Here is a 25,575-nt window from a genome sequence, read left to right as displayed (position 1 = left end):
TTCACAGCACTTTATATTAGTACTTCAGAGTCTATTCATCTGCACGCAGGCTGGTGACCTTAATAATAGCAAAATATTTTTTTATCTGTCTGTCCATCCATCCATCCATCCATCCATCCATCCATCCATCCATCCATCCATCCATCCATCCATCCATCCATCCGTATCTAACTTGTATAATCATAACAGCTACATTTTTATAATTCAGGTTTCACATTCAGCCCAATTTCACCTTAAATGGGCCCAACAAGTAAAATAATAGCATATTAAGTTATAAATAATGACAATTCCATTTTTTTCTCTTTTTTTATTGCAAAAAAGTAAAATTACAGTATGAAAATGTTTACAAACTTTTAGAAACTGTCCTTAAACAAAAAATGTGAATAACATACATGAACAACTACAAATTTCTTAGAAATATAAGTGCAATTTTAATAAGATTCTGCCTCAGTTTATTATTTACACATGTGCATTATAACTTACAGATCACAGTGGATCTACAAATACACAAAACATTTAGTAACAGGCACCTGGAACTGAAAAATATAATATTTAACTTTATGATCAATACAATTTGTCAAAACTCCGCAAAACTCTTGACTGTCAATGTTTTCTATATAATTTTTAGATTTTTTTGGAATTCATCCTGCGGGCCAGATTGGACCCTTTGGAGGGTGGGTTTCGGTCCATGGGCCGTATGTTTGACACCCCTGTTTTAGACAATGTAGTTTAATCTTGTCGGTCTTGGTCCGAAGGACTTGATCTCATTTCAGTCTAGTTTCAGCATTTTTCTCTGTCTTGTTTTAGGCCCAATTCCCCCCTTAGCCCCTCCCCCTTACCCCTCCCCCTTGGCCCTTGCACTTGGCTCTACCCTTTGAAATTGAGTTGCAAGGGGAAGGGGCTGAAATATTACCTTTTAAAATGAGACAACCCTTCAACACCTGTTACGTCATCGGCAGTCATCGATGCCGCTGTTAACGTGATGCAACAACTTTGTTTCTGAATGAATTCGCCATGCCGTCAGCAGCTGTAACCATCTCTGTTCCACTGGCCCGGTTCAACCACAAATCGCAGAAATGCGATCTATAACACATTGAAACAGCATTAAACAGTCGATCAAATGATTATGTTGTTTATGATGAAACTACGTACATTTGTGAGTTTCTTTCATCACACTGCTGCTCTTTTTGGCTGTGTTTACCGCCATCTTGCAGATGATTCGAACAGAATTATGGGAAACTTCTCATAACTCTCCATTTGTAGTGTGGTCCTGGAAGATCTTCGTTTTGAGGGCCAAACAGCCCTCCCCCTTTGCCCTTCTTCTCTGACTCATTGAGAATCAGGACACCCCTACCCCTTCACGTAAACGCGCAAAATGGAGGGGGAGGGGTAAGGGGGAGGGGCCAAGGGGTGAATTGGGATTGGGCGTTATTCTCAGATAAACAGACTAAGGCTAATGTGAACTGTGAATTAGGGATGCACCAATACCACATTTTTCCAGACCGAGTACAAATACGAGTACTTACATTTGAGTACTTGCCGATACAGAGTACCGATACGAGTACTTAATAATCCCATTCCAGTTCTTAGTTCCTTTTGTAAATGTGCTTCATTGTTGTTGTCATTAGTCTGACTGGAACAAAGTGCTGCTACTGACATTTAATGTGTTGGAATGAGCGTTTCTCAGTTAATCCACTAGAGGGCGCCACTCTGAATTAACCATACTGGACAAATACCACGAAGAAGAGGAAAGTTTTTTGAGAAGAACGAAGTCCGTAATAACAAACATGGAGACGACAGAGGGAACACTAATGTGATACTAATATTGCAGCATTTTCGCTGGTAAGGTTTAAAAGCTTAGCTTCAGCAGGAAGAGAAATGAGCCATCAGTTTGTTTTTCACTTCTGCTGGTGGCGGTCCACACCGCTCCGTACCCCCGGCCCAGCCCTGGGTAGTTGTCCTAAATGTGTCAGTAGTTTTTCTCTAACTCCCACAGTGGCTCTTTGAACAGATCCTCTACCTCCACTGTTCCGCTGGTATTCTCTGTCTGCGTACTCATCCTCCATCACCTGGAAAACAGATGGAATGTACGCAGAGGACGGACAGAACGCTGCGTCTGTATCTGTCTGTGCCTTTAATGTTACTTGCAGTCAGCGTTACTTTTATCACCGTCATTTATTTTGAAAAGTCTCCACACTCTTCACATTCCCCACACATTATTCCTCCTCCTCGTACCTGCTGCACTGAACTGGGAATGTCACCCGGCTGTATGTGGTATCGGTGCATTTATATCGGATATCTTTTACGAGTATGAATACGAGTACACACACTGAATATCGGAGCCGATGCCCGATACTGGTATTGGATCGGTGCATCCCTACTGTGAACTGTTGCCTACGCTCATATTTTTACTTTCACGGCTGAGGCTCCTGTTTACATGACATATAAGCTGTCTCTCAAAGTTCTGATCCAACATACATTATGAAAATGTCTTTACGAACACTTGAAAAACCGTCACTGACAGATAAAGACTAAACCTCTGTAATCTATCTGTCTGTCTGTCTATGTCAAATCAATAATTGCCACAGTAGCCTATCTTGTCATTTTTAACTTGAATGTCATGTGTTACTCTCAACACCCTGCTCTCCTCTATCCATCTCCATCTTTCTGACTTATTCTGTCTTCTGCTTGTTCAGTTCCACCTCTTTATCTTTCTGTCCGTCATATTTTTTTTACTTCTCTTGCAACGGCAGCGAGTGCTAGTCAGGAAACCGAATGTTCATTATTTTCAAAAGCAGAATGACAGTAAACTTCGCCAACTTTGGAGAAAAGTGTCGCCCACAATGACTGCAGATGGATAGAAAAAGTTTAATTTTCTCAACTCTTGCCTTCAAACCGTGACGATAAAGACTAAGTGGATGCTGAAATATTTGGCAGTGTAGATATGGATGTGGATATATTTCCTTTCCTGCTTATGTTGTTTTCGCTCCTCACTTTCCAGATGATAACAGTAATTAAGCAAAAATGTTGCTTATTTTGAATGAATCTGAGAGCACACGTTCCAGGGGAGGAAAATGTAACGTCAAATTTTGGTTTGGCTATTGTCGTCTGGGTGTTTCACTTGGCTGAGCTGAGGACCTATTTCACCCCTGTGTCTCTCACTCCTTCAGATTATTGTATAACGAGAAGCACCAGTGATCCCATCTCCCATCTCCCATCTCGGCTCTAATAAATAAATCCACAGATTCCTTTTTAATAATTTCTGCAGAATATAATTTAGTTGACATTTTGCACAGACCTAAATTTGCGAGAATGAACAGTCACACAGTAGAATTAACCAAGCTGACTTGAACTGTGTAAATGCCAACACTGTCAAAGTTAATGCAAAACTCATGATGCTGGGATAAAAGGATAACATATTCTAATTATTTGTACTGAATTTCATTTCCATATTTATGTCAACAACAGTAATCCTTACTTTGGAGTTTTTACTAGGAGTAAAACATTTTTAAAAAGATTTGATATGAACACAGTGGCACCTAACCCATGGTCTGAAGCACATACAGCCTAATATGATATAAAATGGGCTGGACCAGTAAAATAATATAAATAATAGGATAATAACTTATAAATAATGTCAACTCCAGAGTTTTTTTCTTTTCTTTTTGAAAAAAGTCAAATTCCATAATGAAAATGTTGACATCTACGAACCGTACTTGAACATAACATGAACAACTAGAAGCACTCAGAGAGCGCAGACCTCCGCCAAGGCTGATCAGTGGCCCCCCCCGTGGGCCCCCCCACACCTGATCACCACCAAAATTTAATCATTTCTTCCTCATCCCATTTCCAACAAACCCTGAAAATTTCATCCAAATCTGTCCATAACTTTTTGAGTTATGTTGCACACTAATGGACAGACAAACAAACAAACAAACAAACAGACAGACAAACAAACAAACCCTGGCAAAAACATAACCTCCTTGGCGGAGGTAAATATGAACCTGAAAATTCTTAAGAAAAATAAATGCAATTTGAACAATATTACGCTTTAGTTTATCATTTATACATATGCATCACAACTTACAGATCACAATGGATCTACAAATACACAAAACATTTAGTAAGAGGGAGAATATTGGTGCAATTCCACATACTTCGCTTAAGAAATTTCAGGTTATTCACCTTTTTTGTGAAAGGCTTGTCTGTAAATGTAAACTTTTGTGTGTAATTTTCCTTTTTTTTTTTTACACAACAAAGAGAAAAATTTTTAGTTTTCATTATTATTTATGTTTGTATGTATTATGCATGTTTGACACCTGTGGTCTGAAGCATCTGTGGTGAATAGAGTTGTAACCCCACAGAGATAATAAACTCTAGAATATAGTCATTTTCACCTGTTAAACCCTGACCATATTTTCAGGGGAAAAACGCCTAAACAGACATACCCAAAGTAAATGAAGAATTACTTCACAATAATAAGGTTCATATGGATGTTCTTGTGTCTATGGACATTTACAGACCTCACAGAATCTATTCCCATTGTCTAAAATATTGTATCTATTACTCTGCCTGAGCAAACTATAACAAATTAAAAGAGAAATTCAAATTTTTTATCCTCGCCTGTTTTTTTCGGCTGGATTGACGATGATATGCATAAATTAATTGTTCGTGTCGGAGATTTTTTAATAGCGTATATTTCACCCCACAAAGATTAAAAATCATGTTTGAACATTAAAGTTTGCACTAAAATACACTTTTGATGCACTTTTATTAACATTAGGGTCTAAACTTTGAGCAAAAGTTGAAAAAAACATCCATTGTCCTGATTTATTATATTTTTATAGTAGATGAATATTAATATAATTTTTTAGGCTCGCTGGTGGGCCGATAGGGCAAAAGGGGTTTTTAAACAAGTTCATCTGATCACTTAAAGAATGTGAACAACAATAACAACCCATGCAATTCTGTTATAAAGGTACCACTAATACTATTACATACTTGTTACTTACTTACATACTAGCATCAAGACCCATCCCACACTGTTGCAGATATTTTTCTGAAAGGATATTTTAACTTTTTTACCCCAAAATAATTCACATGCATCCATAATTCTTGCATCACAACTTTGTCTTTATTAGCAACCAACAATTAGGCCTAGTGACAGATTTGCTGATATGCAGTACTGTGCAAGTAAGTTCCAAATTGTAATCCATTACAGATTACTTATTACTATTATTTAAAAGTAATTCATTCCCTTATAATATTACTGTCGTAGAATTGTAATGCATTACATGACCCCTGTATTACTTATGAGTTTCATACAGACTCCCATCATAAATGGCACGTGTGCGGTAGAACCCAACACCCCCCACCTCCCAATGCAAAGAAATAGGAGAGCCTTGGGACGCATACATTTGTACCCCAAAGTACATGTGAATGGATAGCTCAGTAAGTAATGCTATGGTCTAAGATGTTTGAATCCCAGCAGGAACGCTTGCATTTTTTCAACATTTTACATGTTCAAACGAGGACGTCGATAGATAAATCACCAATTGATAAAGAATTGTAACTAGTCATCGAAACATTAGCTTACCTTGTCATTGCTGATCACAGGGATCATGCTAATGAGCTTCTGTAAAGCAGGGTTAGGGTTAGTAATGAGCACACGTCCATGTGGACAATGGACTGTCTGACACCAACAGGAAATAGAACTTTAGAGACGCATTTTTGATTCCTTAAGGTCTCACGGTCTTGCTGGTTTGTTTTGTTTTTTTGTTTTTTTTTTTCATTTGAGCAATTTAATTATGGGCAAAAAGTGTGTTGTAACACAAGCACTACTGAACATGTACAGAGTAAAATATTACTGAAAATTGATTAAGTAAAATGTAAAGTAAAGTAAGTAAAATAAACTTTTTTGTCCCCCGGGGGAAATTCATCTTGGGCACATCACATGGACACATTATAACAATGACAGTTAGTCTGTCATATAAAACAGACATGGACTACATTTGACAATCACAACACAGAACATGTAGAGACGCCTAAAGTGCAGAGAAAAAAAAAAAAAGGAAAGAGTGCTAAGTGCTAAAGTGCTGTGTGTCTGTTGCACATTGCTCTGTTACACTAGTTCTTAACATTGTTCAGCAGCTTAATGGACGTTGGGACAAATGATAATTTGAGGCGGTTAGTTTTGCACTTTGGCGTACGAAATCTTCTTCCTGATGGAAGAAGGTTGTATTCGGAGGACAATGCATGAGTCAGGTCTGAAGAGATTTTTATTGCTTGTTTCATGACCGACTGGTTCTACAGATTATCTATGGTCTGATATTCTCTCATACCTATAATCTTCATTGGTGTTTTGTGCATATTGTCCGGCCTGTTCTTCAGTTGGACTGATAAGTTGCCGTACCAGGCTGTGATGCCATATCTGATGAGGCTCTAAGATAACTTTAAAAAAAATCAGCATAATCTGCTTGCTGACCCCATACGGCCTCAGTTAGATTAGTAATCCCTTACATTACTGCATTACAGCTAAAAGTAATCTGTTACTATAATGCATTACTTTTGTGAGGCGTTACTCCAAACACTGCTAATAAGCAGGGACTGTACCATTCAGCGCTAGTGAAACATCATGTTTTGCGTTCCTCAACACTGGAGAGCCCCTTTTTAACAGACTTACAGTAAACTAGTACAAATGAATCAATGTATAAACTGCCTAGTGGCACCATCTGACAAAGACATGCAAAGCTTTAGCTACTGGCAGACAAACAACACTAGAACTGGACAAATGTTTTGACTTGACAGACTATATGTAGTTCTGCGATGCCAAATTTCATGGCATCTTTTCATGTCTGTCAAAACAATCTCTGAGATACTGTGTTTTAAAATGTAATGGAGACTGAGTGACTTCAACATGCATCCAAAACTTCTGTTCCCATGATATGACAGATATCTAAAAGGTGTTTCTGTACATACAGGAAGGTAAACATGAATAAAACCCTCAAACTGTTGTTTTTTCCTCTGATGGTTGATTGAGGACAGGGGGTAACTCATCTCCATCAGTTCCCCTCTGGGTTGGACTAAATGTCCAGGTGCTGACTGTGATTGACTGCAGGTAATATGTGGACTTCAATAAACTAAACACACACAAAAAAAAGTCCCAACTATTCCATTATCAGAGGTGTCAAGTAACAAAGTACAAATACTTTGTTACCTTACTTAATCCTTTCATGCATGAATTATGAGAACCTCAGTCAAGATTTTTTCTTGAGTGTTTTTATTCTTCCTTAGGCATGAAAAAAAAAACCCAATGTGATCGAGTTTTTTTTCATGTAGCTACAAAAATGTCCACTCAGCTACACCATGCATTTCATTTTTGAAGCAAAGATACATGTATTTAAAACCCAATATAAGAAAGTGATACAAAAACAATGTAATAAAAACATTTTTAATGCTACTAATCTAATGTTTTCTCACACTTTAACATATTATATAACTAGTTATTACTCACTGCAAAAAACAAAACAACCTGTTAATTACAGTCTAACAATTAATTGATTTGCACTCAAACGTTACGGCAAATCAGGTTTATCAGCAACAGCAAAGTTAAAGTAATGGTATGAATTGAAGTGTATGGGATGATGCATAAGCATCCACTGTGTCTGCTGATGTGGAGCTAAAACAACAAAACCCATGAACAGACAAAAGAACAGCTGTAGAGTAACTGTCCACTGTAGTGACCACTGTGCATGAAAGGGTTAACTGTAAATTTTGGTGATCTATACTTTACTCCAGTAATTATTTTTCAGACAACTTTTTACTTCTACTCCTTACATTTTCACACATTTACCTGTACTTTCTACTCCTTACATTTTAAAAACAGCCTCATTACTCCTATTTGATTTCAGCTTGTCATCGTTCAAATAAAAAAAAAAAAAAAAACTATCCAGATAAATCGCTCCATCCAGATACAGTGTATTTGATTGTGGTTGGATGAGAAGTATAAACATTTACCATTCTGACACCTTATTGGTTTATAATTGATCCATTGCACCTGACTTTTTGCACCATTCTAATACTTGTATTCAAATAGTCATCATATCTTCCGCTCCATGAAACACATTATAATGCTCAGTAGGACACATATATGGTTCTTTAATACATTTGCATTGGACTCAAATACCTTCATTTTCAGTTTCATATGAAACAGGTTGCCTAGTGCATCCCAAATGTTTCAACGTTAACATTTTAATATGATATTATAGTCATTATGGCCTTTAGAAAAATATCTTTTTTTGCATGTGTGTGTGTGTGTGTGTGGGGGGGGCACTATAGACCCCTCCCCTCTGGAACTGCCTAAGCTTTTGTCCTAATGGCATTTTTTCCCCTTACATTTACTTTTATACTTTCAGTAGTTTTGAAACCAGTACTTTTACACTTTTAGTAAACAGCTGGAGTTGATACTTCAGCTTCTACAGAAGTCTGTTTAAACCCTAGTATCTGTACTTCTACCTGAGGTATGAATGTGAATACTTTGAACACCTCATAAGTGCTTGAGCAAATGGTACCATTTTTAAACTATTTGTATTTCTAAAGATCTCTTTTTGGTGTCTAAATAATCTCCATTTGGTGACCAAAAATGCTGTTTAGATGTGAATAAAACTCACAAATGTAGAGAATAATGTGCAGTTTACCTGTATGGATGGAGCAAAACGCATGTTAAACATTTTAAATTCACATTATGCAGAACTATGTTGTATTGCTGTATTTTTGTATAAAACTGCTCAGTGGAATTAAGGTTTTCTTATCCATATTTGGTCTTTTAATAATTCTGACTGTTAAACATACTGTAGCATGTTTCTAGTGATTAACTTGTGCAAACCATAGGTATGTGTAAACTCAAACTGATCTGGTCACTGAGACTTTTAGTACTCTGTGCCTTTACTTCAGTGGGGAGGGGGTTTGTTTAAAATATTACAACAGACACTGGGTCTCATTTATCTCACATTTTTGCACTTTTTTTGCTATAAACTCGTAAGTTTTCAGTACAGGAGGCAATGAAAATGCTTTGCCGAGGGTTAGGAAAAGTTTGTTGCTAGTTGTAAATATTGAAGTAAACACACCATGAGTCAGTTTTTATCATTTCCTTTTTAGACATTTTCTGTATTAACTTAAGATGTTGTATCTTTCCATAAACCCTAACCATAAAATTTCAGCACCATAATATTTATTAGAGACAGATGAAAAGTGCCATGAGCAGGTAAAACAGTCATTTTTTTAATAAAAAAAAAAAGTAGACATTGACCCTAAAAAGCAAGATAAATGTTGGTACAAATGGCTGTTGATCTCCATTTTCTGTTGTTAAAATGTGATTTAGTTTAATCAGAAAAAGCTTAGGACACCTTCATGACTATCAGAGTAAGTACAAAGACCAGATGAAGACTTTTTGGGCATTGTTTCAGTGTCACACTACTTTTTCATTGTGTCTGAGTCATTATTCATGCACCCACAAGTTGCTGCTTGCCAGAAAACAGAAATATAATTCAAAGCCATGATGGATGCCTATAATATATCAGGTTATAGACAGCCGAGCTGATGTTTCTTGATGTTGTGGTGACAGAAACCTGAATCATTATTTCTTCCTATTGAATTTATATCACGTCTTTCAGAATGCAGGCGTAACCCAAATAAATTCGAGCATGTCTGTGATACTGCGGATGCTAATCAAATTTTACTGTTGATACTGATTTTCCTTCTCTACATTCGATCCACCTCAACGCAGCGCTACAAGCCGAGCCACCGGCCTTCTTTTTTTAATGCCTTTTCTGACTACAAGGTGAACCCTGCAGCATCCAGTTCTCCTTCCCTCTCTGCTGCTGCTGCTTTCTCCCTCCAATTCTTTGGCTCTTTTTCTGTCTCCAGGTGTTCCCGGTAAACCTCAGATCTCCGGCTTTGAGGACGCAGTGCCAGAGGGCAGCGAAGTCACCCTGACCTGTACCAGCACCGGCAGCAAACCTCCTGCCAAGCTGCGCTGGTACCAAGGAGACCAGGAACTGCAAGGTAAGATGTGCAGTTTGTTTGGAACGACTGTGTTTGGGGGTCGGAAAATGTGAAGTGGAGGAGTTTTCTTCCTTGATTTCTGTGTGTGGTAATGTCAACTCCACATAATATGTAGAGGCACTCAGATTAGCACATGCACTGACAGACCATTGCTAGGTCTGATTACACACACTATATTTATACGTATCCTTTTGAGGGCCTAGGTGCTATCAAACTGTGACAAATTGCAGTGCACTTTCAGTCAATAATGGTCAAAAAGCTCAGTTGGAATCACTGGCCAAAATCATACTTACGTAGTAGAAGCAGAGGAATTGGGAAAAATACTGACAAGGAAGCAGAACCAGAGCTGTTCCTAGCTTTGTGAGCTAAGTATCTTAAAGTTGTAATATGACCAATGGCTGCTGAGGTTGGCTCCAAAAGGCTGGAAGAATTTCACTGAATTTTTGTCTAAAAATAAAAAAGTCAATCATTCACAGATGGTAACCACCTGTAACTCTAAGCAGCCATGTCTATGTTTGGAAAGAACTGAAAGCTAGAATACAATTGAAATGGGTGAGTTATATAAAAATGGATTTTGTTATAGTTATAATTAGAGCTGCTGATTATAACTATATGATATTTTGTAATTGATTAATCTATCAATTATTTTGTTCAATTAAAAAATTATTCTAGTAGGTGAAATAAATAGTAAAAACAATCCTTATCCAGAACCAGCTGAAACAACAACCACAAATAGTGTGTGTGTGTGTGTGTGTGTATATATATAAACAAGTCAAATGACATCAACACATTTGTATCCAACTTACTAACAACTTAACAAAACTGAAAAAATATAAGTACAAATGTTTGTAATGTTTAAGTTAAAGCTTCAAAGTTAAAGGAGTAAGTGATGGTTCCGATGTAGAAAAGTCAACATATAGACATTTTCTGCCTTTTTGTCCTACGCTGCATGTTGCTTGTGTTGATCCTAGCATCATGTGCGTCACAATAAGTGTCCGCGTGAAACACAACAGTGGAACCAATGTTTAACAGCAGAGAAATTAAGGAAATGAACCTTACATTTAAAAAATTGTAACCAAATAATTTTTTTAATCAGTTTGAGTCAATTAATCGTTTCAGCTCTAGTTATAATTTATTTATTTATTTATTATTAGGACCCCCATTAGCTGATGCAGTACATCAACTACTCTTCCAGGGGTCCTCCCCAGGATTATACACACACACACACACACACACACACATATATATATATATATATATATATATATATATATATATATATGTATATATATAAAATAAAGAGCAAATCAGCTGCAGAGGTCAAAACTGCCGTTGCACACGGCTGAACATATGTTTGTTTCTGCTGTTGTGTTCAGTTGGACATTTTAACACGGGACTCATCAACTGACTTCCTTTTCGGCACTAGCTGCTAGTGGTCATTTGAGGAACTGCAGTTTTTGACACTTCCACACTGACTCCAGCTTTCCGCCTTGGAGGATGATGGAAGATTAGTGGGAAGGTGCAAGGATGCATGTTGTTGTGCATGTGGTTGTGTGTTTATTTGAGAGTGTAAAAAGCTTGTGTGTGTGTTTTCCTGCTGTGCACTAGCCTATAAGGGGGTTTGTGTGTGTCTGTTTCCGTGCGTGTGCCTTATGTACCGACATTTGTGTGCGCTTTTGATTGTGTGAGCATGTTGACATAGTGCATGTGTGATCATGCTGTTATTGTATGTTGCGTCCTTGCCACATTGCCTGCTGTCTCTGTGTGTGTCCTAAACCTGTGTGTGTGAGAACATGCTGAGTGAGTGTGTTTCTTTCCTTTCATTCCCTCGTGTCTTGATCCTATAAATTTGTGCTCATGCATGTATCCAGGAACTGTGCTCTGTGTGTTTACTTTTATTCCAGTTTGTGAGAATGTGTGTCTTTATCCCCACAATTGTGTGTGTCATCCGCTCAGCTGCAACATATCTGCAACTGGGAGTGACACAACAGAGAGCCGGAGAGATAGCGTGGGTCGGATCTAGCCGGGGATAACGATAGAATCCAGCAATAAAAGGCAGGGCGGAGGAGAGGATGAAGGGATGAGGTCGAACAGAGAAAGTGAGATAGAGAGAGCTTTGCATGGGGTCAGAGCGACTGGTCTTTTGTTACAGATAAACAGGAGAAATGAGCAAGGAAGAGGAAAGGGAGAGCTCTAGTGAGAAAGGGCTCACCGACGATGTCATAAGAGGACAAATTAACCATCCCCTTTTTCCTGCAGAAAGCTGAGAATCAGGCAGATGATTGCATCAGTGGTATTGGCAGCAGGAGCGTTTCTCAGAAATTACCAACGTGTTTGCTTGAAAATTCCCCGTGCTTCTCGTTTCTTCATCAGTCAGAGGTTTTTTCTGTTTTTGCTTTACAGCGCAGAAAAAAAACATGTTGGAAGTGATGTTTGCATCGCCCTTTCAGTACTTTCACCATCTGCTGCCGATAAAAACTGCAAAAAATCTTAAAGCTGTGTTTGCTCTGGAAACAGCTCCCTCTATCCACCCGTAAAGCACTCCAACAGATGTCCCGGAGTATCTTCCTTTTTGTGAAATCCAGTGTTTAGGTTGATCTTCTTTGGAATGGAACCGTTACAGTGATTATTATAAATGATGATATAATATGGTAATGATCTATTGGTGTGAAAATGCTATACACAGGCTTTAGAATGGAGAAATGCCAGTCTTGTGTCCTCATGCTTTGGCAGTGTTTCTATCTGCTATAATTATGGATTGGACTCAATTGAAAGAATGGACTAAAGCTACAAAGAGAAGGAGGAATTGGAGAGCTGCCTGAGGACAGATTCTCTGGTATTTTTGTTTCAGCTGAACTATAAAAAGGCAGACAGAGGGAAGTGTGGACTATGGAGATTCTCATCTCTTTTATATACACCAGTTTGTTTTTTTGTTTTTTTTTTGGTTGAAGGGTCGGTTTAGCCGAATTAGAAAAAAGATTATTGCCTTTTACCTAAAGGGGAATCTAGCCACACTTTTGGTTTCTGTCCAGGTTTTTGTTTCCTGATATTATCTCATGAGACTATTACCAACACTACAGTGAAGCTGAATGGAGTTTTGAGTGTGAGGCTCCCAGCAGTGAATACTTTTGTCAAAAAAAAAAAAAAAAAACAACAACAAAAAACCCAACAGCAACATCTGTTTCCAGAAATTATGCCATGATAAGTGTGGGAAATCTGCAGATTTTCAACATCTGCCGCATTGGGAGACATTCTTTACTGGTGACTCCAGTTCATGGCAGACACATGGGCCGTCAGATGTGGATGATGTTGTGGATGGTGTTGTGTTCCAGGCCTTGCCCAGCCGTACTGACACTGTTGGAACTGCACACACACACACACACACACACACACTCATGCACCTTTGGTTTGACACAAACTACCATGATGGACAGATGATAATCACACAAGCTGTCACACAGCACGCTCCGGAGTGATTGTGGAAGGGCACGGTGGGTCAGTGTGCCGTTATTACAGCTTCTCATTCAGGCAGCTGAAATGTGTATGTAAGGCTGTGTGTGTTATCGGTGTATTTACACTGTTATGGGGACATAAAGCTGCTTCCACAGGCACTTGTAGGGACGTAACTTCTTTTTGGGCAGGTTGTAGTCAGGGTAAGTCCATGTAATGCCTCCTGAACCAGAGATTGAATGACTGATCTTTGGATATACTGTCTGCAGAGCTCAGTTCCAATAGTGGATCATAGCTAATATTAGGATTCTGACTCTGGGAAATAATAGCCCCAAAGATAAAAGCTCCTCTTATCTAGGTGTTTTGCACTTAGTTTGATGTTCAGTTCAGTCTTTAGTATTTCAGATTTAGTCATTTATAAGTTTATTACTTTCACTTAGATGTTAAATTTGACAGTTTCTAAAAAGGTGAAACATAGTTAGTTTCAGTGAGAATTTACCAGGAGGGATATAAATGATACAGGATGATTAATCCGTTTAATCGCTTGTTTCAGATCCAAACTATCTTTCTTTAACTATTTTGGACTTTAAAAAGCCCCCATCAGTGAACCTCTCCCCAGATCACTCTAAACCCAACATGTGTGTGTGCTCAGTACGACGTCCTTGTCAAATGTCACTGACATCACAGGACATGAGAGCGACTGACGCAGATGTTTGTGTTTATTTTATCTCAGCGTACATGGACAAACCGCAGATCAAGGGCTGAAACTGGCCTCTGGACCATCTCAGTCCGGATCCAAAGGGAAAACTGAAACAACCCCCAAAAGTCAATAAAAGCAGCATTTTGTTAATGGAGGAGAATGACTCTGGGTCTGTGGGCTCTGTGAGACTGGACTAAAACCAGGGAGGGCTTGAAAGTATATTTAAGTGTAATACCACTGATGTTGCTCGGTACTGAATCCAAAAGTTAAACATTGAACTTCATTCTAGAAACTGTCAGGTTTTTTTTCTAGGAGTCGTTGTGGTCATATTCCTTTGATTTGGACCCTCTAATAAGTGACCTGGTGGTCCTTCTTCAACAGATCTCTCTGTTAATAAGGTTTTAGTGCAAACAGAAGGACTTGATGTTTGACATGTCAGTCTGTGACTTGTCCTTCAACTGCAGAATATACTTTTGTAGTTTATATTAATCAAATGCAACTTTTTTTTTTCTTTCTATGACTACTGTCTGTAGTTGTACTCTGATTACAGACTGTCAAATTATTGACTTGCACAAATCAGTGAGCTTGCATTTAGGATTAGCTCACCAATCATGCCCACTGCTCCATCCTTTTCCCAAAATATGGTCACTTTGGACTCGACACAGTGGTTCTGTCCTAAAGAGCAACCTTGACTTCAAAATGAAGCCAACATGGAAATAAGTTGTAGTTTGAATATCAATAAGTTGCCAAGTCAATCATTTTTCCCAGGACTTATTCCAGTCTCATTTCATTTATTTGTTCCTTCCAACATATTTCTGCTCCATTAATAAAGTGTCAGGTCAAATAGAGGACTTTGATTCTGTCTTTAAAACTTTCTACACCACTGTCATTGTTAAATTATATCAACAAGACTGCAAAATGCCATTGTTGCTCAGTGCAATGATAAAGTTGAACATTTAATGAGTCAATAAGATCCATCACACTCCCATAGTCCCACCCCGTTTATCCAAATGTGGTCACCTCCAGCTCCAAAGTCCCAAAGTCTGGCAGAAGCCAAATCACAAACCACTGATTGAGTCATTAAACATACGGCCTGTGGGCCAAAACTGGCCCGCCGAAGGGTCCAATCCAGCCCATGGGATGAATCTGTGAAATGCAAAAATTAAACTGAAGATATTAACAAATTTAGTTCAGGGGCCACATACAGACCAATTCAGTCAGAGTTTGACCAGTAAATACCATCATAATAACCTTAACATAGTGACATCTCTAAACCTTTCTCTTTGTTTTAGGGTCAAATAGTAAAATTGAATGAAAATTTCTATGTTTACAAACTATCCCTTGACAAACACTGTAAATAACCTGAACTAATATGAACAATATGACATGTCTTAAAGAAGTATGAGCAAATGTAACAATATTATGGCTGTTACTAAATGTTTTGTGCATTTTTAGATCTGCTTGATCTGTAAGTTATAATGCACATGTGTTCATGAGAATATGAGGCATAATATTGCTAAAATTGCACTTATTTTTCTTAGGAAATTTCAGGTTGTTCATGGTTGTTCATGTTATTTACATTTTTTAAAGGATAGCTTGTAGAACATTTTCATAATGTAAGTTTAATTTTTACTCCTGCCAAGGAGGTTATGTTTTCATTGGGGTTTGTCTGTCTGTTTGTTTGTTTGTTTGTTAGCAAGATAACTAAAAAAGTTATGGATGGATTTTCATGAAATTTTCAGGAAATGTTGATACTGGCACACACTGTAAAAAAAAAAAGTCGTAACAATATGGTATTATTCTGGCAGTAGGGGTGCCGAAAAAATACTGTTAAGTAACGAAAAATAACCATCTCATAAAAATACGGTAATTTTCCATAATTAAAATACAGTTTTTTGCCCTAACTTTACATGAGATTTTGCTTTTTTTTCCTACTTTTTAATGTTTAATAAAGAATATTTTCATGTATTAAAACAATCAAATTACCTATAAATAAATATATAAATAATTTTGAATGAGACTAAGTTGTACAATCCACTGATAAAAACTGTATTTGGACAGTTTATCAGTGCTTATACATGTTATACATTCACAAAAATACATTTATTCAACATTTTTGTTGTGAAACCTCCTGTAATTACACAAGATATTTGTCAATTAGCAAACAAGTCTTGTTAAACTTACGGAACAAATACTTCTTTTATGGTTAATTGCCAGTAATTTTGTCTGGTTGTAATATATTTTTTACAGTATTAAACTTTAAATTAACAGTTTAATCTCATAAATAGAAAAGAAATATTTGTGAAATTACAATACATTTGCAAATGTATTTTAACTGTATTTTTCTGTGAAAAAAGAAAAAAAATTAAAAATGGAAAGTTTTTGGTTATTCACAGTTACAGTTTTGTCATGTTATTTTACACTTGACATGTAAAATCACAGTCTATTTTTGTCATTTCACTGATATTTTCCTGTATCTTAAAAATAAAGGAAAAATCTGTAAAAAAAAAAAAAAAAAAAAAAAAAGCTGTGACAATTCTGTTAAATTACAGATTTTTTTTAATAGTACAAGGAACAAAAGATATAATTTTGGTGGTGATGGTGATGGGGGGGGGGGACGGACAACAGATTTTGCTGAAATTTTCAGGAAATGTTGATACTGGCGTAAGGAACAAATGACTAAATTTTGGTGGTGATCGGGTGGGGCAGGATGGGGGTACTGATCTGCCTTGGCGGAGGTCTGCGAGTGCTTTTCCACTTTCCACTGTTATTAGTTTACTGGTCCGGCCCATTTCAGATCACATGGTTCTGTATGTGGTCCCTGTACTAAAATGACTTTGACGGCCCTGTCATAAACAAGCACATGAACGTCACAGGTCCTACGTCCATTAGTTTCACGGTCAGTTTGTGCTACATTCGTATGGTTTATTGACTTTACGAGTATGACAGAATTCAACACTATGTTTTCGGTGTATCAATGTGTGGCCCTTCACTTATTTTACAGAAGTCAGTATGGACCTCTTAAAAGAATCACTGCCCACCCTCTGGTTCATAGACTGCCGCTCACCACTGCTTTTTGACAGCTGCACTGACAGTAAAAGCAAAGAAACAGCGAGACTGAGAGAGAGAGAGAGAGAGAGAGAGGGAGAGGGGAATGAGGGCGACAGATGAAGAGTATGAGTATGAGGGAGAAAGAGAGAGAGAGAAGCCTCGTATCAAGAAAGTGACAGAGGGTCTGCCGAGAAAACAGAACAGAGACGGAGTGAGGGAATGAATGAGTGTGAGTGTGTGCACCCTCGCAAATATAGACGAGCGACTGCAAGGATACTAAGAAAGTGATTGAAGCCGCAAAGAGTCAACGAAGGAGAGTCGGCTGAAGGAGAAAGAGACAGAGAAGGAGAGAAGAGAAGAGGGGGGAATTAAGAAAACCACAGTAGAAGGAGGGAGCCAGCTTTGCGGCTGAGTGGGAGCGCAGACTGGAGGGAGAGGATGAAGGGAAGGGAAGGGGAGAGGAGAGGAGAGAGGGCGCAACAGGAGAGAAGGAGGGAAGGCTGACGAAATGAAGAGAGAAATCCAGAAAGAGGATTTAGATAGAAGGTCGGAGCGGAGGGGGGAGGAAGGAAGATGAGGGGAGAGGAGACGGTAAGCAGGAGAGAGTGCGGGAAAGGGAGTGGTAATTGAGAAGAATGAAAGGCTAAGAGCTTTGAAGACTGTATTAGTTGTACTGTGTGTAAGAGCTATGGATCATTTAGTGACATCGACGTATTGGATCGGGGATAATGGGGATTTATTGCGGCACTTACAGCCATACTGGTTGAATACTGGCCCAAATTGTCATAATGCAGGACGTGGGGTGGATGACGCAGCATCCACGGGCATATATCCATGGAGAGCAGGGGTCTCAAACATGCGGCCCGGGGGCCAACTGCGGCCCGCCAAAGGTTCCAATCCAAGGTTCAGGGTTCAAGGTTACTTTATTTGTACCTGTGGGTAGATTTGTTTTGCAGTCGAGGTGGTTGCTTTGGCATTACAGCAGGACGTACATTGAACATGTAAGACAGGTACTTGATCAAGCTTACAGACAGGACAAAAAGTGCTCAGTGTTCCATCATTCATCAGTATAGCAGCATGGATAAGTAAAAGAATAAAAGAAATAAGATCAAATAAATAAAAACAAGATACAATAAAACACAATAAAAACCCAGAGAAGATAAAAACAGTCTGGGATAAAAACAAAACAAAACAGGATAAGAACATAAAATTTAAAAATTTGAAGTCACAATAATAATAAATAGAGCAAAGAAATAGAATAAATAACTAAAATAGGTCAATAAAGTGCAGTGTCACTATTTTTTTTTTTTTTTTTTGAGCTCAGTGACAGCGACAGGAACAAAGCTGTTTTTATAAACACTGTGTCCTGCACCATGGGACTAAGAACCTCCGTCCAGAGGAAAGGAGCTGGAATTCACCTGGTAAAGGATGGGAGTCATTATTAAGAATTGATGAAACCATCCTCTGGACCTGTTTAGTGGACAGGGAGGCGGGACAAGACTGGGACGCACCAATCAGGCGACTGGACCATATGACTATTTGATTCAGTGAGTTTCTCTGCAACTGAGGTCTGACCGAACCACGCCACCAGGCAAAAAGATGCCGGCCCATAGGAGGAATTTGCAAAGTGCCGTTGAACTCATTTTAGTTCAGGTTCCACATACAGACCAATATGATGTCAAGTAAAATAATAGCATAATAACCTACAAAAAATAATGACTCCATATTTTCTTCTCGGTTTGATGTGAAAAAAAAAAATTATGTCTGTAAAAAATGACAACTTCAAATTTTTGTCTTGTTTTTAGTGTAAAAATAACACTAAATTATGAAAACATTTACATTTACAAACTATCCTGTAACAATAAAATGTGAATAACCTGAACAAATACGAACAACCTGAAATGTCTAAAGAAAATCAAGCACAATTTTAACAATTTTCTGCCTGTTTCTAAGTATTTAGTGTCTTTGTAGATCTGATCCATCATGCACATTTATAAATGTAAGTTGAGGCATAATATTGTTAAAACTGTACTTATTTTTCTTTTTCTCTTTCACTTATTTCAGGTTATTTACATCTTTTTTGTTTGGATAGTTTATAAAAGTAAGTATTTTCATAATTGAATGGGTTTTTTTTTGCACTAAAACAAAGACAAAAATTTGGAGTTGTCATTATTCATAGGTTATTATGCTTTTATTTTACTGGTCCGGCCCACTGGAGATCAAATCGGGCTGAATGTGGAACATGAAAGAAAATGAGTTTGAGAGCCCTGATGTAGAGTCATGTCATGTAAAGTAAGAAACAGGTAGAAAAAGGAAGATGTATTTAAATCCCTTATTGAAAAGCAGCAGTAACAAAATGCAAAAATATTCCTTCATCAGTATAAGACCTGCATTCATATTTCACCTGAGCCTTAGTGCGCAATCAGCAAATCTAAGTGAAAGATCAAAAATTAAAGTAGTCATTATGCAGAACAGCCCCTAATATCATTTTAAGGAGTTTATCTTAATATCCCTGCCTTCTGCGGCTTTAAACACGCCACAGAGTAGCTTTGGGCTAAAAATATGTTAGTTTTCCTCCTGAACAAGAACAGGAAGTGAATGATGGAGGGAGGATTTAGTCCTGTCTATGGTTTCATGTGCAAAGTCATTTAAACCACAATCGCAGCACTCAAATACAAGGAAAGAAAAGGAGAAAGGAAAAAAAAAAATACAAGGATCACTGGTGTTTCTTAAAGACTCTCTTCAGCTATGTTAAAAGACAAAATGAAAATATTATGGAGCGAATAGCACACACACACACACACACACGCACACACACGCACACACACGCATACTAATTTTAAAACAAATTATATTTTGGAAAAACAAAGATCCAGACCTCTTCTCCTCTACCCTTATTGGAAGAAAATTAGAATTTCTACATGTGTGCACCAATGGCTTCACGTTTCCACATCACACTTGTCATTGGAATGGGTTTTATTAAATACTGAGGCTGACATATTATTATTAAGCCAGGGTCGGGGATTCCTCTCCCTCCAAATTTTTATTTTTTTATTATTATTTGATTTTATTTAAACTGTTTCAGTCCACCAAACCGAGACATATACTCTTGAGTACAAACAAACCAGAACAACAATCACAAAATCAACTTGAAACAAACAAAAAAATGACAAAACAAACCCCCCAAAAATAAATAAATAAATAAATAAGTAAGTAAGTAAGTAAGTAAGTAAATAAATAAATCCACAATAACAACACAAATGAACCCCCACACACAAACATGCTCAACCTCAACATCCTTATTCCTGGACTTTCTTTCCTTTTACATTTTCAATTTTTCTAACACTTGTCTTCATATAATTACCTCCACCTGGAGGTATTGTGTTCACTTTGCTTTGTGTGTTTGCGTGCGTGTGTGTTTTCATGTTTATTTGTTTGTTTGTCAGCAAGATAACTCAAAAATTTATGGATAGATTTTCAGGAAATTTTCAGGAAATGTTGACACTGGCACAAGGTGGCACAGATCTGTCTTGGCAGAGGTCTGTGCTCTCTGTGTGCTTTTCTTGTTTCAAATTGGGTTCTTTTGTTCTTTTTGGTGGCTTTTGTCTTTTCTATGTTCAAATAATAACTCAACTTTCATTTCCAGTGTGACAGTGAAGGTGTGTACGTAGATTTCCAGTGCTCAAGTATCAGTTTTTTTCAATACAGTTGATGAAACAAATATAATCCACCTATGTGGACACTTCACTGTATCTTGTAACATATATTAAAATACGCAAAGTAATGAATCCAAATTAAATTTCACACCCGACACTTCAAATAACCGATGTTCTACATTCATCCAAATCCTCTGAATTTTACTACATTCCCAAAATGCATGGAATAATGAGTCTCTAATCCCACATTTAAGACAACTCCCAGACGTATCTTTATATATTTATTAATTTTATCTCTTGTACAATATGTTCTATATATTATTTTAAATTGGATTAAACGTCTCTCCAAATTTTGAGAGGTGAAGTAATTCATTTCATGCATTTTCTGGAATTTTAGGAACCTTTTTTTTGTTATCTTTTCTGTATCAGTTTATGGTGGAAACATAAAGGAAAACACAAAGCAGAGGCACCAGGAGATAACTGGGAACGCACCTGATTATACAGCAGGAAGACTTTAAGACTGTCAGTGTTGCTTTTGAATCTGTTTTCTCTTCTCATATGATCCCCTGCTGCATCGACACACACATTTTTGATTCTCTTGACCTCTTTTGGTTTATTTTCAGAGGGTGGGGCAGTATCCTCTTTAACTCATAAAGACCCAGTGCTGCTTTTGTGGCAGTTCCCAAATGAAAATTTCCCTATTTTTAACCTTTCTTGAGTGATTTATCACCATTTACTTTAATATTATCCTCTGTATTTTGCATTTATAAGTGAAAATCAGGTATTTTCCTGTATTTAATGTACTGATTATGTAGATGTTCATTAAAGCTCAGATTAAAGTTGAGGGTGATTACATCCAAAACAGAGAAACCTGAAGAAAAATAGTTTTTTTTCTGCAAAATATATTGTTAACAAAACATAAACCCAGTGTATCCATCCACTGTCATTGATCCAACTCTATGGGTTTTACTGGTGAATCAATGATGACGGTGTTTCCACGGTAACTATGGAGCCTCTGAACGTCCAAATGGGTCATATCTGATGACCATGAAAAGATGACAAACTGTATTTTACACCAGTTATTTACATGAATTTATAGGATTAGTGGATCAACAGGTATTAGACATTTTATATCAGTGAATAATTTTGGTCACAGATGGATGTTTGGGTCTTTATGGGTTAAATGTGCATGTAGCATCTATGGACGTCAATCATAAATATTACTAATTCACAACCCCGTGTGTATTTTAGGAGCCTGTTTTCAGATCTTTCTGTACATTCAAAACACACAACACGTATCTGAGATATGGAAGGATTCCTAAAAGCTGACTCAATACTAGTCTTTTTCTTCTGTCATGTTTTCACTGGTGTGGGCAAATGTGCACATACTAAATATTGACGGGGATGTGTCCCCTGCATCACCCACAATTTTGACATCTGTGACACTAAAAGTTTCCCTCCAGATCTCAAATGGCTTTAAAATATTTGTGACAACACAAGTCCCACTGGACGGTCTGCCCTTTAAGTCCAGAACTGTGTCCCATAAAGAGATGAATTTGTGAAAGCTGCAGACTTTATTCTGCAATATTACAGTGAGCTAACAAAGAAAAATACATGAGAGTAGGCACACTGTAATGGTTACCAATGCATATTTCTTGAGTGGAAGAACCAAAAGTGTCCATAGATATGCAGTGACTGAACACTGTTTCTAGAAAAACACATCACTGCTGGTTTTTAAATGTCATTTTCCGGTACTTGAGCACTATAAATAGAATTCCTGGGAAAGTATTCAGGCCAGAGCATGAGTCTGAGAAAATGATATCGATAAGTTAAACAAATAAATTTTACAGTGTCTGCATGCTTAAACAGGTCGGTGAGAACACTTGAATGCTTTTGCAATTAAGGGACACTCACATTTTTATAATTCTTATGCAAAGTAAGAGATTTGGACACTTGTACTGGTGCAAGAGCTTGTCTGTGCACACATGTATATAATGAGCAGGCTGTCAAACAGAAATTATAATGTGCAAACAGCTGGTGTTAGTGTTTTAAAAAAAGGTGGTAAAAAATAAATATTGTTATAATTCAATTAAAAATGCAGCATCAATCTACATAATTAAAAAGCCAATAAGGATTCATTAATATGTGTCGTTTTTGCCTCTTAAAAAATCCATATAACTTAGTGTTAAATCTGCAGGGACTGAAATTAGAGGGAAAAAATAGAATTTGATAATACATACCTTCCTTCTGCAGCTTTCTCCTCTTGGTCCAAATCAAAAGAAGAAAAATGAATATTCATCCCCTGATATGAAGTGAATCTTCACGGAGCAGTAGAATCACATCTGAGTAAATCTTAGCACTCATGCACAAATGGTAATGGTGCTAAAGCTGCAGTTATCAATTAACTTTGTAATTGATTACGCTATTGATTTTGGTCTTCAATTTGTTTGAATTAAATGATTATTTGGACTAGGGCTGCTCGATTATAGAAAAAAAAAAAATCACGATTATTTTAGCAATAATTGAAATCACGATTATTAAAAACGATTATTTGTTAACCTTAAAGTTGTTTATTTTTTTCTTGCAAAACAATGTAAGGTATACTCTTTAAATATAAATAAAGCTTTTAACCATTAAAACAATGTATGTTCACTTTTGTACGAAACAAAAAAATCTTTGAATGCAAATAAGTATACTGTAAATTCAAGTATGTTTCCTTTTGTAAACAAACCGTGCACTGGAATTAAACTGCTCTAGATTTGCCATAGAACTGGAGCAATAAAAAAAAAAACTCACGTAAAGTGCAAATTATAAATTCAAGTATGTTCAGTGTAGTATGAAACATAGTAAATTCAGTGGCGTGCCGTGAGGTTTCAGTTAGGTTAATACGGGAGTTGCAGCGTAAAGAGATTCGGAGACTGAAGATTGCATTGCAGACGAAGTTGTAGACGGAGTTTTTTTATGTGTTGTAGTTTTTCATAAGATTATGATAAAGGTGGCAGTGGTTAAACTTTAGATGGTTAAAAAGGTTTGTTGTGTTACCGGTCGGTGCGGACACAACTACAAAACACTTTTTGCACGTAATGGGTTTTTGCTCTTCATCAAACCCAAAGTGATTCCATACAATTGAATTGGACTTGCCTTTTTTGTTTACCAAGCACTTCTGCTGTGATTCTCCTGTTATTTTTCCAGACCGCTAGGTACAACTTTCCTCTTTTGGTGGACCTGCCGGCTAGCTGGCAGCTGTAGCTTAGAGGGGGGCGGGGCAGAGCAGCTCATGGGAGCTTGCGTGTGCGTGAATTAAACAACTCAAAATTAATAATCGTTTTTTCTCGATTACATAATTTTTGTAATCGTTGCATGGAATAATCGAAATCGTAATTGAATTTCGATTAATTGCACAGCCCTAATTTGGACTGGTGAAAAAAAATAGCAAAAATGTGAAACAGAATTGTCTGAAAATGACAAACAACACGTCCTTTATTCCAGAACCATCTGAAGCAACAACCACAAAAAGTATAAAAGTAAAATATATAAAATATATATATAAAAAATATCTGCACACAACAACACACAAGTCCAGTGGCATCTATTTTTTTTTTTTTTTTCCAACTTATTTTATTGAGTTTTTTTCAGTCACAGGTTACATATGTATACAACACACCTTTGTATGTAAAAGGATATGAAGTCAATAACCTAAGTGACAGTAATGTGTGAGGGATTTTGATAAAGTCTGAAGCGTGTGTATCTTATTTTATAAAGTTGAGTAACTTCTGGTAAATCGCGTTTGTGTTGCCATGGGAAGGTTGCCATGACCTGGACCAAGTAGAAAAATTTGGTGTGGGAGCAGAAAGGAGAGGATGTTCCCACCAAGCCATGTTCAAAACAGAGTCATTAATAACATGTCATCATATGTGGCTGAAGAGTCTGTCGCGTATGCATCAGATGGTTGATTGCTTTTATGGTAATGATGTCAGATCACCCCTGTATAAAACCTCTGTTGAATAAAGAATGGGAGAGGTTCCCTGAGACCATCCCGAAGTTTTGGTTTCTTCATTATTCCAGCCACAACATGTATAAAAACTAAATAAAACCACAACAAGTGTTCAGAGAACGCAAACCTCCGCCAAGCACCCTGAACGGTGTGCATGTGTGGATCGACTATTTCTTTTTAAATTCAACAGTTTCCAGGTTGTTCCATACAGCAGAAAAAGTTGAAGCTTGGTACCAGTCGTGTGTCTGTCCAATTATGTTAAATTTCAATCGATCTTTGTTGAGTTATAATGAAAAATGTGTGGGAAATGGGGTTTTCAATGTTAAATGTAAATGTCCACAGAGTCCACATTCCACAGTGGATGTGGACAATTTAGTTCCAGATACAAGAGATTGTTCTAAGCTACGTGTGGATCAAATTGGAGGCTAATCGGAGTTGTTTTGAATTTTTGATGAATTTTCGAAAATTGCTCAATGATGAGAGATAGGAAAATTGTAGATGTTGTGACCTTGCTGTGACCTTGAACTTTGGCCTACTTGGCCCAAAATTGAATGGGTTGGTCCCAGGGCCTAGGCCTATCTGTGGGGAAGATTTGGGAAAGATGGGTGGAATAGTTTTCCTGTAAAGTTGCAAACAAACAAACATGCAGACAAACAAACACA

At 37.3% G+C, this 25,575-nt stretch overlaps 1 protein-coding gene across 6 annotated transcripts in view; it reads left to right on the top strand.

Annotated features, from left to right (window-relative positions):
• cadm3 (cell adhesion molecule 3) overlaps positions 1-25,575 on the top strand; it is a 199,201-nt gene that overhangs the window by 121,249 nt on the left and 52,377 nt on the right. For all 6 annotated transcript variants that reach the window (XM_030159510.1, XM_030159508.1, XM_030159505.1 and 3 more), the window contains exon 5: positions 9,925-10,062. In XM_030159510.1, the coding sequence (XP_030015370.1) occupies positions 9,925-10,062 (138 nt within the window). The remainder of the gene's footprint in view (positions 1-9,924; positions 10,063-25,575) is intronic.

This window comes from Sphaeramia orbicularis, chromosome 17 (genome assembly GCF_902148855.1).
Source record: "Sphaeramia orbicularis chromosome 17, fSphaOr1.1, whole genome shotgun sequence".
Lineage (NCBI taxonomy): Eukaryota > Metazoa > Chordata > Actinopteri > Kurtiformes > Apogonidae > Sphaeramia > Sphaeramia orbicularis.
The sequence above is the reverse complement of the archived record's forward strand: the minus strand, read 5'-3'. Positions and strand labels throughout refer to the sequence as shown.